Source organism: Alexandromys fortis, unplaced genomic scaffold (assembly GCF_014885135.2).
Source record: "Alexandromys fortis isolate MF-2015 unplaced genomic scaffold, M_Fortis_MF-2015_v1.1 scaffold_86, whole genome shotgun sequence".
In the NCBI taxonomy this organism is placed as follows: Eukaryota; Metazoa; Chordata; class Mammalia; order Rodentia; family Cricetidae; genus Alexandromys; species Alexandromys fortis.
The window spans coordinates 2709493-2725094 of record NW_026067965.1 but is presented as its reverse complement, the minus strand read 5'-3'; the positions used below and the strand labels follow the sequence as shown (position 1 = coordinate 2725094).

The 15602-nt window shown below is 45.7% G+C and overlaps 1 protein-coding gene across 2 annotated transcripts in view; it reads left to right on the top strand.

Moving 5' to 3' along the window:
• Nucleotides 1-15602, top strand: part of Pde8a (phosphodiesterase 8A) — a 121182-nt gene that overhangs the window by 80740 nt on the left and 24840 nt on the right. For both annotated transcript variants that reach the window (XM_050154123.1, XM_050154122.1), the window contains exons 3-8: nt 291-481; nt 2911-2967; nt 3684-3738; nt 6513-6601; nt 11619-11697; nt 13628-13765. In XM_050154123.1, coding sequence (XP_050010080.1) covers nt 291-481; nt 2911-2967; nt 3684-3738; nt 6513-6601; nt 11619-11697; nt 13628-13765 — 609 coding nt within the window. The remainder of the gene's footprint in view (nt 1-290; nt 482-2910; nt 2968-3683; nt 3739-6512; nt 6602-11618; nt 11698-13627; nt 13766-15602) is intronic.

Genomic DNA, 15602 nt, shown 5'->3' with positions numbered 1-15602 from the left:
ATGTTCTGTCAGGTCTGTATTGAGTCCTTACAGTGGGTTGCCAGCAAAAGAAGGAAGCATATGTCCCAAGCACTTGGACTTCCGGATTAGAGAGTACGTTGGCTTATGGACAGTGAACGCTAGTACCCCTGAGCTGCCCGTAAGAAAAGAATACGTGTTTACAGATGCTGCGCTCACACCCTGTGTCTTCATTTAGACATTTGATAACTTTCTGGGCCTTATTTTAAAATGACAATTATAGCAAGATATTTTTTTTTTTTAAAAAATGTATTTGTCGTCTTTTGGTCCAGGTACTGTTAGTGTTTACCAGAGAAGATTACCAGTGTAATGGATTCTACAGGGCATGTGAGAAGGCCGGGTTTAAGTGCACGGTCACCAAGGAGGTGCAGGCTGTCCTTCCTTGTTTCCTGGACAAACTCCATGACATCATCATCATAGACCACCGAAACCCCCGACAGCTGGATGCAGAGGCACTGTGCAGGTAAGCCAGAGGCCCGCTTCAGAGTCCATGAGCCGTTGTGGCCTTTCTAATGCCCTTATGTGTTTTGACCGTGCCGAGTCATCTCTTTCCTAGTTCCATGAATTCTAAAGCAAGGGTATTAGTTTTTAAGGCGATTGTTCCTCATGTAAGGTCTGTCCCTGACATTCTTGTTTCTAGGCAGTTTTTCTTTTCACCTGAGAAAGTCAAGTGTATACTTCTGTCTTTATGTAGGGTTTAGCACTGCTTTGATGGGCTTGTCACTAGGTGGACATGGTCCTCTCCTCTGCTTCTTCTCCAGCAATGGGCAGGTTGGTCAGAGCGCCTCCTGATAATCATTTGCACGCTGCCCACTTCCCACCAGATTACCACTAAAGCACTATGAACTTATCTGAAGTGGCTGGCTGGCAACTTAAGCCCCCCTTTCTTCATTCTCCATCCCTTTGAGGATGACAGGTGTGGTGGAAACATGTAAGAACAGATGCGGTGTCCCCAAAGTCGCAGGAACAGCATGCACGAGTCCATGCTTCTCCTTCAGCCCTGGAGATGAGAATCAGCATGAGTATCAGTTACCAGGAGCACGCTGGCTTTGTGCAGATGAGGGTGTGCTGTACCAGTGGCCCTTTTAGGCCTGACTGACCCTCCCTGGCCTTTGTCTCCAGCCCGAGTCTGGACTTCTCTGGGCAAGCCCGCAAGCCCTACGGTGGCCTGTTTGGGAAATCCTTTTCAGTAGAGCTTCACAGTGCCTTTAGGTCGGCTTCTATGGGGAAGAAGGGCAGGTGAGAGCTAGGGGAGTCCAGTGGACACTGGGAAAAGAGGAATATGGAGAAAGTGGGGAGATGAGCGGTGGCCCATGAGTGAGATTAGCTGGGCTCTGGAGCTGCGTTTCATTCCTGAGCAGCTCTCCTTGAGGACCACTCCTTAGACCCTAAACCTTCCTCAGCATCAGACCCACAGGAGCCTGCTGTCTGCATGCCCTAAGGTAAGCAAGCGTTAGCAAAGGGTAAAGGTTTGCTTTCTGTGATCGCACTCACGCTCCGAGGGTAGTGATGGTGTTGTAGGTTCATTTCTGTTGGTGTGATAAAGTAGCTTAGAGGGGAAAGGTTTATTTTGCTTCACACTTCCATGTTAGGGTCCATCGCTGTGGGGAACTCGAGGTGACAGGAACTTGAGACAGACTACACCCGCAGTGGGAAGCAGAGAGAAATGTGTGCAGACATGCATGCTCAGTTGTGTGTATTGCGCTCAGCACAGTTTCTCCACGTTTAGCACAGTTCAGGACCTCCTGCCTAGGGAATGGTGCTACTCACAGTGGACTGGATCTTCCACACCAGCTAACTTAACTAGGACAACCCTTACAGACATGTCTGGAGGCCAACACAGTGCAGACAGTCCCTCCTTGATACTCTTTCCAGGACATTATGGTTATGTCATGCTGCCAATTACAGTGAATCCTCACCAATAGGTAACTGGGACAGAATCCACAGGGATACTTAAGGCCTGCAAATCTTAAAATAGTTACTCTCTGGCTCTTTATAGAAAAGTGTGCCAGGACCAAGGCATTCCCTGTATGTGGTAATTCTCTTGTGGACAGCTAGAGTAGCTGTGTTATGTACCATCTCTGCGGGAATTCGGAAGTAGCCACTCAAATCATTTTTTTTGTTCTGTGATTCAGAAGTGGCTCTTTTTTAAACTAATATATCTGAAGTCATGTGGTCATCTTTGGCTGGTCTGTGTCCCTTCCTGAACACATCCTCCAAGAGACCAGCATAGTTCTCCTTTGACTAGGACAGTCTGTATGGCCCTGCCCACGGCTTGCATCTAAAGCCCTCTCCTTCCTGGATGCTGTGGCTGCTTTCTCCTTAGCTCTACCTTCCCCTCATGGAAGCCAAGCTCAGAGCTGTCGCTTCTCCACAGAGCGATCCTTGTCTTTCTCCACTCCTCTGCATCTTGTGTACGTCTTCCCTCTGATCTCTTGGCTATGTTGTCACCACTCATGGTCCCCATCGCTGCTTCCCCTGAGGGTTGTGTTCCTGGTTGGGTGGGTGATGTCCTGATCCCCACAGTCTGCATGGGCGGAGCCTTGGGAGATGCAAGGACAGCTGCATTTCCTGCACAGAAAGAGACATGAGCCCAGTGTAGGCGAGATTGCCCCCTACCCCATAACCCAGGTAAATGCATAGAGTGCGGCACCTTAGCTATTTCATTTGAGCATATAATTGTCACGGTTATCACAGGCACTAGTAAGGAGTTGATCACCTGAGGGAAGATGAAGAAGGTGAATCTGGAGTGCCAAGGGAGTTCGTCCCTCCCGTCTCCCTCCCCAACTGTAACTACACAACTAAAACTAAGAAAGTATATCTAATTTTAAGAATTTTTATATTTAAATATTATTTTATACTTACCATTTACATTTTTGTTTTTTTTTTAAGGTCTATCAGATCATCGAAACTCTCAGAAAATACAGTTATTGTTGGTGTAGTACGCAGGTAAATTTTTTTTTTAAATGTTGAAATTCAGGTGTCAATGTAATGTTATTAACTTTGGTAAACGAGGACTGAGGTGGCAGGAGAACCTGTTTGAAGTCTGGCCTTCTTTACTCCTTTTAGCATTTTCCTTCTCTCCTTTGCTTGACTTCAGGGAGGGAGCTCTGCTCTCGGGGTTAGTTTTCTGATTTTGAACAACCCTTTACAGGCAAACTGTAAGAGAATTCCATTCTCCAAGGGTGAAGGTTTCCAGATGTGTCTTTCTAGGGCCTTGAATTTAGGTGTCTGCAAGCATTTGGGTGACATATCAATGTAGGACATCTTCTTCTCAAGTTGGAACAAGGAGGGTAGCAAATACACAGTGCTATCCATATATCAGTATAGACAGAAGTGCTTCCACAAGTGGGAGACAGGAGAATTCAATAGTTCTAATATGTGTACTTTTATACAGTAACTAGATACCCAGAGGCACCTGTAGTCCAGGGAAAAGGATTTATGGTTGAGCCTAGGAGTTTGAGGCCAGCCTGAGTGAGACAGCAAGCCCCATTCCCCCAAACAAATTATAATATCCTTCTAGAAGACAAAAGATGAAATTGAAACTGGAAAGGCTTTTCAAGTTCGTATGCACACATCTAATTCATTGAAGGTACTTGTTATGTGACCGTTGAAGATATATAAATTAGTGAACACTGCCTAACTCTTAACGTCTTCCTTTGAAGGGGGGACAGAGAGGAGATGTCGCTAATGCCCTTCATTGCTGCTGGCTTCACAAGGGTATGTGCCTACTTCTTAGTTTTACAAGTATAATTCAGTGTGAAAAATTTTTTATCTCAATTTCGTGTCTAGCAAATTTTTAAAATTATTTTGAAGAAAAAAATTGTTTCTGTTTTGTGTTGGTTTGTTTTGACTTTGTAATCTGCTGATTTGTAATAATTCACATCCTTAGTCTCAAAACTATACCTGCCCAAAGTCATCCAAATAGAATAAAATGTGCTGAACTAAAACACTCATTTACAAATCTGCTAGAGAATGTGCTCCTACAATGCTTCCGTGTGTAGCTGAAATCTCTGGAGTTAATTCGGTGACTCTGGAAATGGGGAAACCCACACACGGGCTCCTCCCCGTCTGCTGCTCTCTCCTTCCACCGTCTGTTGTTTCTCTTAAACCTAAAGGCTTCTCGGGATATTAGTCAGCTGATTGTAGGCGAGGCCACAGGAGTCAGGGGCATAACTGAGTGGAAGAATACTTGCTTAGGATGTAGAAGGCCCTGGGTTTGATTCCCCTACTCCAAAACACAAACAAAATCCAAAGGCGCTTTGGAGATGGGTGTAGAGGTGCATACCTATGATCCCAGCACATCGAGGGAAAAATAATTGGGTAGATATGTAAAATCTTTATCCACTGAACAATCTGGCTGCAGAGGAGGCTGTTTTTGAAGTGGATAAACAGACATGACTCTTTATCCCAAGATCTCACTGCAGAGCAGTCAGTGATCCCAGTCCGTCTCAAGGCCTCCACCCCATCGGATGGAGTGGCAGAAGCACTGTAGCCAGAACTCTCTCCTTGCTGTCCCTGGCTAGTCAGCAGGCGGCACCTGCATGTCTGTGCAGCCATCTAGAGGATTCTCTGGAGTCCTGGCTGCTATGGGCAGATGGTTCAGTGCTCTGCATCCCTGTCAGGAATGAGCGCTAGAAAGAAAGTCATCTCTGACTTTCGAGTGTGAGGGCTTGGTCTATAAGTGCGCAGACCCATCATGCCCCTGGCCAAAGTCCTTCCCTGCTGGGATTGCACTAGCTTTGCTTTACTTTTTAAACTATTTTTAAAATTTTAATTTATTTATTTATTTGGTTTTTTGAGACAAGGTTTCTCTGTCCTGGAACTAGCTCTTGTAGACCAGGCTGGCCTCAAACTCACAGAGTTCCACCTGCCTCTGCCTCCGAGTGCTGGGATTAAAGGCGTGCGCCACCACCGCCCGGCTAACTTTTTTTTTTTTTTAAATCTCTGTGTTATGGGTATTTTTGCCTGCATGTGTATCTGTGCATGTATGCGTACTAGGTGCCAGCAGAGCAGAAAGTGGGTGTCAGACTCCCCTGGAAATAGACTTAGAGATGTTAGACTCCGTATACCTGTTGGGAATCAAAGCTGGGTCCTCTGGAAGCTCCACCAGTCCTTGTAACCATGGAGCCAGGGCTCTAGCCCCACCACCTGATCTTTTCATTCCTGTAACTGTAGACTGAATGCTTCCTCCTGCCGTCTGTCCTCATGGAGGTCTGCAGCGGGTAGGAACAGCATTGCTTCTCTTGTTTGTAAGCGAGGAGGCAAGCCCAGGAAGTGTCTCTTTAGGATCACACAGCTTTGAAAGCTTGGACCTGGCATGTCCACATGAACCGAGATTGCTCGTCACTCACAGAAGACACTGATGATGAACATCTGCCACCACTTTGATAGTAGAGGGGCCTCCTCAAATGGCCCATAGCCCATACTGATCCAGCTGGGTCCCATGATGGTCTGCCGAGGCTCTGCCCTCAGGCCTCAGTTTCCTCCTCAGAGTTACTGCACATTTATCGTGTAGGTAAGAGCGAAGCGCTCTTTTCAGAAACATGAATGAGCCGGCGTTCCTAAGTGTTTGCTGTCAGAATGAAGCTACAGATGAACCTCTAGGCACGAGTCTCCGTTAGCCAGTTCTGTACCAGTAGACTTTTTCTATTGTAGACCCATAGTATCCAGGAGAGAACATTCCACATGTGAACATATATGGACTTTTTCTTGTTATTGTTCCCAACATAATACAGAATAACAACTGTTTATACAGCATTTACCTGTGTTTCTAGAGGTCACTAAAGTATGCAGGAAGATAGCATCATTTATATGTAAGCACTATGTCATTTGATATAAGGTAGTTAGTTGTACAGTCTCTGCAGATACCCTGAGACTGCTGTGTGTAACAGCATAGTGACTTCTAAGATACCAGTGAAAAATTTGTTATTCGGTGGTAGCATCGGTCCATTTTCTGTAACCATGCTATTTGCTTTGTGTGGGACATCCATGATGTAAAGGTTGTTGTACACAACACTTAGTGTCCACAGCCGTAAGAGACGCTGGGCAAACCCATGCCTTCTCCTGGTTCCTTGCTTGCAGAGTGATCACCAGCCAGCGCTTTTGCAGTTTGTGGGAAATATTTCCCAGTAGGAGTTCCCCCCCAGAGCCACAGGTGTGGGTAGAGGTGCTAGTGTGCTTTGTGGATGGGGAGCTCTTCTGACTGTGAGGACAAAATATTACTTCGGAAAGTGCTTGAAAACCCAATACCAACTTTCTGCAGTCTCTCCTCCGCTTTATAGGTGATAGGTGGATAAGCAGAGAACCTTAGTATTTCTATTTTTAATTTTAAGTTACTTTGGTACATTTAAATCTCATCTGTCGTCTGTTGTACATGAATGATTATGAAGCAGTTTTTAATTTCAGTAGCCAAATTGAAAGGTTTGTGCAGACTTTGTTTTGCAGCACCCATCAGAGGATCTTCATCTACAAAGCTCCCTTTCTGTTTGTAGAGGTATGTAGAAAACCCCAGCCTCATGGCCTGTTACAATGAGCTGCTCCAGCTGGCGTTTGGAGAGGTGCGATCACAGCTGAAACTCAGGTAACCGTGTCCCTGCTGAAAAGACCTCCAGACCCCAGGGAAAGTTGCAAACACAGGTCTTTTGGCCATAACCAATACTAGTTAAGGCAGGACAGGTGTGAGTTAGCTGTCAGGAAAGTGCTTACCATGTCCAGGGCCCCAGCATCCACATGAAAGGCTGGGTGTACCTGTAATCCCATACTGAAGACACAGAAGCCCCTGACTCAGAACACAACGGGCGGGGAACAACTGGAGGAAGGCACCAATGTTGACTCTGGCCTCTACGCATACAGTTATTTTTAAAGATGTGCTGGACAGGAAGCTGCCAGTGATCCTCAGGCAAACTGCAGCTGGTCTTTCCTTGTCCCACCAGCCAGCTCCCCAATAAACTACACGAGACTTCTTACTAATTATGAAAGCTCAGCTGAGCCCTTAGGTTTGTTCCTAACTAGCTCTCATAACTTAAATTAACCTTTTTAAAAAAAATTAATCTATGTTCTATCACGTGGCTTTTACTTCTCTTTTTGTGTGTCTGACTCGTTCCCTGTCTGTCTGGCTTCTTTGCCCTTCTCCCCAGCATTCTCCCTACCCTGAAAATCCTGCCTAGGTACTGGCTGTTTAGCTGTTTATTAAACCAACCACAGTGACACGCCTTCACACAGTGTAAAGGAAAACCACAACAGAAGACTTTTGGGAGTCATGTTACTGACTAGAGTTTAAATGACTCCCATTTAAACTCAAAGCAGTAGTAAATGAGAAAAAAATAAGATACAGAAATCTCATACACTGGGTTTTCTATTTTGTGTTATAAAGGAGATGAGGAATTTTTTTTTTTTTTTTTTTAGAGACAGAAATCCCGCTTCTGTCTCCTGAGTGCTGGAATCAAAGGTGTGAGCCCCCCACACCTGGCCTGAGGTTTACATCTCTAATACTACAGTTGTCTTCTTTCCTCATCTCCTGAACTAACTTCAAACTTTCTTCTTCAGTGCCTTAGTGCAGTGAACATAGTGGTCAGCTGTTAGTCTTGCTTTGAAACTCCTGGGCCTCCCTTACCCACTCCTAACTCTTGTTCCTCACTGCATCCTGTCCTCCTACCTCGTAGGCTTCTCTGGGCTCCATTCACTTAATTTTGCTTTTATTTACTCTGAGTAAGGTCACTGTCTTTTGTCTGGATTATTGAATCCACGAGTCAGTCTCCCTAGAGTTAGCCCTGGCTTCCTCTTGTCTGGTTTTCACAGTGAAATAACATGTACTCCCATTTGTGTTTCTGTCTTGCAATATTCCACTAAGTTCAAGGTGATGTCTAGACTCCCAGATGTGGCTCCCAAGATTGCCCTGATGCACATTAGGCAAAGGAAAAGAGAAACCACGAAGGGAAAGGGAAATGTGGGAAACCTGTTCTGCCAGGAAGCTGTGTGAAGTCCCGGGCTAGAATGTAGAGTCTGGAAACAGGCCTGAGTGTACTTAGAGCCTGGGGCCTTAGCAGCGTGGGTGCTCAGATCAGCACCGAAAGTGAGCTTTTCAGTGTCTGGGAGCATGGCGGCTGCTTACTTAGTGGAAAAGAAATTAATGTACCCCAGTTTCCCCGCCCCCACCCCACGTAGCCACCACTAAACTAAGGCTTAAATGTAGAGCCGTGTATTTTGCTCAAAAAAGAAGCAAAATATTTGATTGGATGATGAAGCCTTTTTAAAATCAGCATGGCCTAAAGGCTGAATTCCACAAAGGGAGAGAAACCAGTCACCCAAGAGGAAAACATTATGTTTCTGTATACTCGAAAAGAAACCCAAACTCTGAGGTAATGTTAAAATTACAGAAAACGGAATGGAAACATTGGTTTGCTGCGTATCCAACGGGCATTAGGTTAGTCCCTAAATAAGGAGCTTTGGTGAATCAGAAAGATATGCACAGGCGACTCACGAGTCAGAAGACGTGAAAAGAAGTTCGGCCAAGCTAGGAATCCAAGAAGTGACCATGAGAAAGTATAGCATTTCCCAGTTTGCAGTTCTGCTCTGGTTGAAAGAGAATGAGGGACCCAATGGGCCTTCTGCAGGCCTGGGTCCTCCAAGCTGCTTCTGTCACGTGTGGAACTTCTCTTTGTGTTTATTGTTGATCCTTGTATTTCGAGGCCTTGGCTGACCTATGACCTAGAACTCATTGGGTAGACCAGGATGGCCTGGAACTCACTGTGTAGATCAGGTTGGCCTGATCTGCCTGTTTCTGTCTTACAAAAGTCCGTTTTGCCAATTGAGCTGTCTCACCAGCCAATCTTTTATTTTTTAGGATTATGTTTCATTTTTAATTATGTGTGCATGGGGGGTATGTGTACAGTTGCCCGCACAAGCCAGCGGCATCAGATTCCCCTAGCTGGAGTTGCAGGCAGTTATGAGCTGTCTGACATGGGTGTTGGGAACTGAACTAATTTTACTGACATGATTATGAGTGCTAAGCCATCTCTCTAGCCCTGTATGTTTTTTAAAAGATTAATTTTTTTAGATTTATTTATTATGTATACAACATTCCTTCCATGTATGTTTGTATGCCAGAAGAGGACACCAGATCCCATTACAGATGGTTGTGAGCCACCATGTGGTTGCTGGGAATTGAACTCAGGACCTCTGGAAGAGCAGCCAGTGCTCTTAACCTCTGAGCCATCTCTCCAGCCCTAAAAGATTAATTTTTAAGTTAGGCATATGTGTGTGTGTTGAAATAGGAGCGGCGGGGCTGCGTCCCCAGCACCCCGGCCGCCTGCTAGCTTATGCCCCGAAATAACAACACACAAACTGTATTCATTTAAACACTGCTTGGCCCATTTCTATCTAGCCTCTTCTAGGCTAATTCTCGCACCTGGACTAGCTCATTTCTAATTATTTGTGTAAGCACCCCTAGGTGTGCTTACCTGGAAGATTCTAGCCTACGTCCATCCTGGGTCGGAGTTTCATCGCGTTTGCCTTGGAGAGCAAAGCAGGGCCTCTGCTCCAGAGAGCAGAGCTGTCGAGTCTGAGCTCACTTCCTCTTCCTCCCAGCATCCTATTCTGTTTACTCCTCCCACCTATGTTTTAACCTATTAGGGCCAAGGAGTTTCTTTATTGCTTAACCAATGAAATCATCAGATTGATATATGACACTCCCACATCATGTGTGTGTGTCAGGGGGCGTTATGCATGCATGAAGGTGTCCCCTACATTCAGAGGAGACTGTTAGATCCCACCAAGCTGCAGTGACAGGCCATTGTGAGCTGCTGACATGGCACCAGGAACCAAACCCAGGTCTTCTGGAAGAGCAGTAAGTGCTCTTAACCACCGAGCATCTCTCCAGCTTCCCGTTTCTAAGTTTTATTTTTTAAAGGAATACTTATTTACTTTGTGGGTTTGTGTCCATGGGTGGGGGCACACACAGCTCAGGAAGTCGGTTCTCTCTCCCTAACTACATGAGCCCTGGCAGCTGTACTCAGGTTGTCTAGCAGAGCCTTGTTGTTAAATCACAGCTTCATTGAGCAGGAGGGATGGGAAAGCAGAGTAGCTTTATAGTCACTGTCTCTCCACCCTGTGCATAAGCAGACACTTACTCTCTTAGTCTCGTGAGGCCACAGGGCCTTCTGGTCACACTGGGGTTGGGGTGTCCCTTATCTAAGACAAAAGCCTGGAAGCAGCCCATGTGTGTCATCATGGGGGTTTGTCGAACATATCTTGGTATAACCTTATAAAATACAATATGGTGATTAGATGTGGTGATGGAGAACTGTAATTATTGATGTGTTCAGTGAGAAAAGGAAATGATAAATCCTAAGAATGAGTATGTTTTTATAAATATATGTTGGCTTGTGTGTTCATGAAAGAAACCTCCTAGAGTACCTAGTGTTGATATATCTAAGCTTTGGGGCTTCAGATGGTCTGCCCCCATTTGTTTCTGAATAACTTTATTGGAATATACTTCACGTACCCTATCATTTATCTATTTAAGGTACATACTTAGTGATGTTTATCATACCCCAGGGTTGTGCACTTATCACCACAATCCTAGGATACTTTCATTAACCCTGGGCCCACACCCTTATTTTACTTTCTGTGTCTGGATTTGCATATTTTATACATTTTGTATAAATTGGAATCAGACAGTATATGATCCTCTAAACTTCTTACATTTAAATATAATGTTTTCAAGGTAGAGAGGATATACATAGACTATAGAGCAGAACTTCATTGGTATTTATGTCTATATAATATTCCAGCTTATGTATATAGTACATTTCATTGGTGTTTATGTCTATACAGTATTCCAGCTTATGTCTATAGGACACTTTATTCATTCTTCACTGGTGGACATTAGGGCTGTCTATTCTTGCCAACTGTTATGTATGAGGTTTTGTGTCAACAGATTTTTTGTTTTCATTAAGTACATAATTGAGAGTACATATAGCTGGATCATATAATGATTCTATGTTTAACCATTTGAAGAGTTTCTAGACTGTTTTTCAAAATGGGAGCAGCACCAATTTTACATTCCTACCAATAATGTATGAGGTTATCACTAGTATTTACTACCCATCTTATTCTCATAGTGGAGCCATAGCTAGCTCGTTTATATTTTCTAAGTTTTGTCAATAAACATTTGTTACCTGTATAACAACAGGTAAGCATTGCAAACATGAAGGGTGTGGGAATACGCTCACAGTGAGACTAAGTGAAGAGAGGGGACAACACAGCTGGTCGTTGAAATGCCCCAGTACTGTGAGGCTCTGTGCAGCAGTCCAGACTCTCTTCTCTCTTTGTGAAGGTTCTCTAGTGCTGAGAAAAGGCCACCACAGGGGCTCAGGGTTCCCCCGCTGCGCTGGTGTGTGACCATCCTGGTGTGCGAACAGGACCCTGAGGATTAGGGCCGCAGAAGTTCTTCTCTATGTTTTTAAAGATTTCCCCTTCCTCTTTCTGAGCACACATTAACCTCAATAAGCTGCTATAATACCCTGAGGTTGCGTTAGATCTAGTAATCATGATTAACATAAATATCTTCACCAGTCCTCTTCTTTCTGTCCATAAAGGGCTTGCAACGCAGTATTCACTGCCTTGGAGAAAAGCCAAGAAGCGATTGAAATTACGAGTGAAGCCCACATCATACAGGTCTGTTCTTCTGGAGATTTATGCTTACAGCTCCATTTTGTTTGTTCTCAGCTTTAGGATGGTAGCCCTACAGTTTGAATTTTCTTTTTGAATACAAGAGGCATTTTTTCCCCCTTGAGATGATTGTAAGAGCAAAATCAATAAAATACATAAAATAAACTCTGTAGATAAGAAAAGAGAAGGAGGAGCTGGAGAGATGGCTCAGAGGTTAAGAGCACTAGCTGCTCTTCTGGAGGTCCTGAGTTCAATTCCCAGCAACCACATGGTGGCTCACAACCATCTGTAATGAGGTCTGGCACTGTATCCTGGAAAGTGTATATATAATAAATAATTATTAAAAAAAAAAGAAAAGAGAAGGATTACTTACGGTGCTTAGACATGTAGAAACGCCAGACCTTCCCTCTTCCCTCTCCGGGAGAGACTCAGCTGCCGGCTGCCACACCGCTTTCTTCACTCTGCTTACTCCCTTTCCTGGGGCTTTTGGAGGCCGGCGAAATTTACAGAAATTGAGTAAAAGCAGTTAAAATGAAGACAAAAAAAATCAGACTAGACTACCATTATTAGCAAAGCTAGCTTCTATAAGATAGATGTCTATAAAGATAACACGGCTGTTACTAAAAGATGCAGCTGTCCGGGGGAAGTGTTGCTTTAGTCTGGGAATGAACTCCACTCTGATTTCGGGTCACGGGGTCTGACTTATTATTCGCTATTGTTATTGGTGGTGGCATTTGGGAGTTGGTGCTAAGAGGCCACACAGGCCAGGAGTCGAGGGGACAGGCTTCTGTCTGCCTCAGCCATGCATCTTTGGGCAAGTTACTTACTGTAACTGAATCTGCTTTCTCTGACAAATGGAAGTGACAGTAACAGCAGCCACCTGCCTTTCCTAAGTGTTGAGGGCTACCCGGGCTCGTGTGTGTGAATTGCTTACTCCCTTGATAACCCACCCGCCTTTCCTGTGTTGAGTGTTACCCGGGCTCGTGTGTGTGAATTGCTTACTCCCTTGATAACCCACCCGCCTTTCCTAAGTGTTGAGGGCTACCCGGGCTCGTGTGTGTGTGTGTGTGTGTGTGTGTGTGTGTGTGTGTGTGTGTGTGTGAAGAGCTTACTCCCTCGATAACCCGCCTTTCCTGTGTTGAGGGCTACCCAGGCTCGTGTGTGTGAAGAGCTTACTCCCTCAATAACCCGCCTTTCCTGTGTTGAGTGTTACCTGGGCTCGTGTGTGTGAATTGCTTACTCCCTTGATAACCCACCTTTCCTAAGTGTTGAGTGCTACCTGGGCTTGTGTGTGTGTGTGTGTGTGTGTGTGTGTGTGTGTGTGTGTGTGTGTGAGTGAAGAGCTTGCTCCCTCAGTAACCACTGCCAGTCTCTGTTCTGCCATTTCTGTCTCATTGTCGTCACCAGCACATGCTCAGCGCTCTCCTCCATTTCCCCTGTCTTATGTGTTTGAGACTTATGGTCAAACGTCTCATTTACAAACACTTCCTAGTTGGTAGCCTGCTTTCCACACCTTACTCTTCGAGTCACACCAGAGAGGCATGTTGTCATTCTCCCCATCCAGGTGAGCCCAGGTGGATGAAGTGACTTGCAGGGGTCCAGAGGGCAGAGCCTGGTACTTTATTTCACTATAGCACCATCCGGGCAGCTCTGGTGTGGCAGCCTGGGTCTGTCCTGAGAATAGGCCTTCCTTTGTCTTCATTGAGGGTGGAGTGAGCCTGCTGCCTTCCTGGAGCCCCAGACACAGCAGGAAGCCCAGCCATGTGCCTTCTAAGCAGAAGCTTCCCTGGATACAAAGTTCTTGTGGCTTTAGAACATTCAGGATGAAGCCCAAGTGGCTGAGTTTTGGGGGGCGGGGTAGTGCTTAGGTGGAAGGCCTTTGTTTTTTCAAAACATCCTTTAAATTCACTTCTTTTTTTCTTTTGTCTCTTTCCAGTATGCAAACCCTGCATTTGAAACAACAATGGGTTATCAGTCAGGTGAACTGATAGGGAAGGAGTTAGCACAAGTGCCCATAAATGAAAAGAAAGGGGACTTGCTTGACGCCATAAACTCGTGTATCACGATAGGCAAGGTAAGTGGAATGTTAGTACTGTTATTACCTCCAGGTAAGAGGGAGGACACCTTGTGGAACAGGTGACCTCAGCCCTACCCTCTCCCCAGAAGTCCCTGATTCTCACTTTGCAGATGCAGAAACTAAAGCCAAGAATGCCATATGATTAACCAATACATGGAGTCCCTGGCATTGACCTTCAAATCATTGTTGTTATCTGGGTGGTGGCTGAATAAGTGGTGTTTCTAATAACTGGACTTTTAGGTGGTAGACACTGGCGCGTGGTTCTGGGTGAGGGTCGCCAGGAGGGAGCACTCCCTCAGAGCGTGTGAGCCTCAGTCATTCACAAGAAATTTTCAGATGCCTGCTGTGTGCCAAGCGCTGTGCTAAATTCTCCCTAGGACGATCACAACAAGCACGTTTCCCTCAGAGAACCCGTTTTCTAGAACTGGGAACAGATGGAATTGTGGTTGCATGGATGAGAGGTCGTGAGCACAGTGCTAAAGGAGCAGGCAGGAGGCTCCACTGTGGCCAGTCTACGCCGCCCTGGTGCCGGCCTTTCCCCTGTGACGAGGAACCCTGTCTCAAATTAAGTAACCAAAGCCCAGAAGAACACAGAAAGTACAGGCTGCATGCAAGGGCCCAGTACCAGGACTCAGGATTAGCTAGGCGCTGCTTGAACTCTCCTGCCTTCTGCCTTCACGTTTTAAGATCAGGGTGCTGTTTGTCTTACTGGGAGTGGGCGGTCTTCTGGGGAGAGAGGACAAGGATGCTCTGATGTGCTGTTAGATGGTATGCTCTCCCATGGCATCCTGGTCTGTCATTTTGGTCCTTTGGTGATACTTGGTGCCAGAGGGTTTGTTGTTGTTTGAGACAGGGTCTCTCTGTGTAGACCAGGCTGCCCTCAACTCGAGATCTGCCAGCTTCTCCTTCCCCAGTACTGGGATTAAAGGTGTGTACCAGCATGCCTGGCCTTTTTTTTTTTTTTTTTTTTTAAGCCAGTGGTTTTATTGTTGGATATCAACTAGTCTGAACCCTTGCCAGACATGCTGGATCCTCTTACCGTGGAGAGGAGAGTGAAGGACACCAGGGCATGCAGGCAGTGTGTCAGGTGTGTGTACACAGCACCTGTTTCTGCTGGACTGACACTGCTGGGGACTGGTGCAGAAAGCCTCACACCTGACCAGCAAAGTTCCGAAAGGCTGAGTGTCACCGGCCCTGAAAGGAGTCTGGCTGTTCGTCTAGGGCGTTTCAGAGCTTTTAGGGAGTGTGGAACAGTGTTGCTATCCATTGTCAGTAACTGCTGGTTCACTGAGGTGAGAGGGTAGACAGTGTGTCTAACCCAGTCTCTGTAGGGGAAGGGCTATTGGGTCAGAGGCTTTGTGGAGCCATCATGCTGTGGTCATCAAGGAGAGCTCAAGTGTCCACTGGGGCCCAGTCTGGCAGAAGAGAGAAGACTCAGAAAATGGTCAGACGGCCAGAGCCGTAGGCGTCATGATGTCACATGACAGGTGTGGAACAACCAATTTGGAAACCTGGGCCAGAGGAGAAATTCCCATGCTGTTGGCGCAGAGGGTTGCAGACCTCATCAGGCCACAGACCCTTCTTTCGTTGCTCTCTTTGGGGTAGATAGAGATGCTGACTTGATTTTTTCAGGTTCACTTGTGTGCCTCCTTGTATCCTTTTTCCTTCTTTCCCATAACTGCCTTGGGCGTGGCTTATAGTTTCCCATCTTCTGGTAGCTAAGCTTTACATGGCCTTTACAAAACACATTTTGACTTTTCCCCTTTTGTAGCCCCACTCCTCCCCCAGGACATGATCTTGATCTCTCTCTCTCTCTCATACATACATATATATA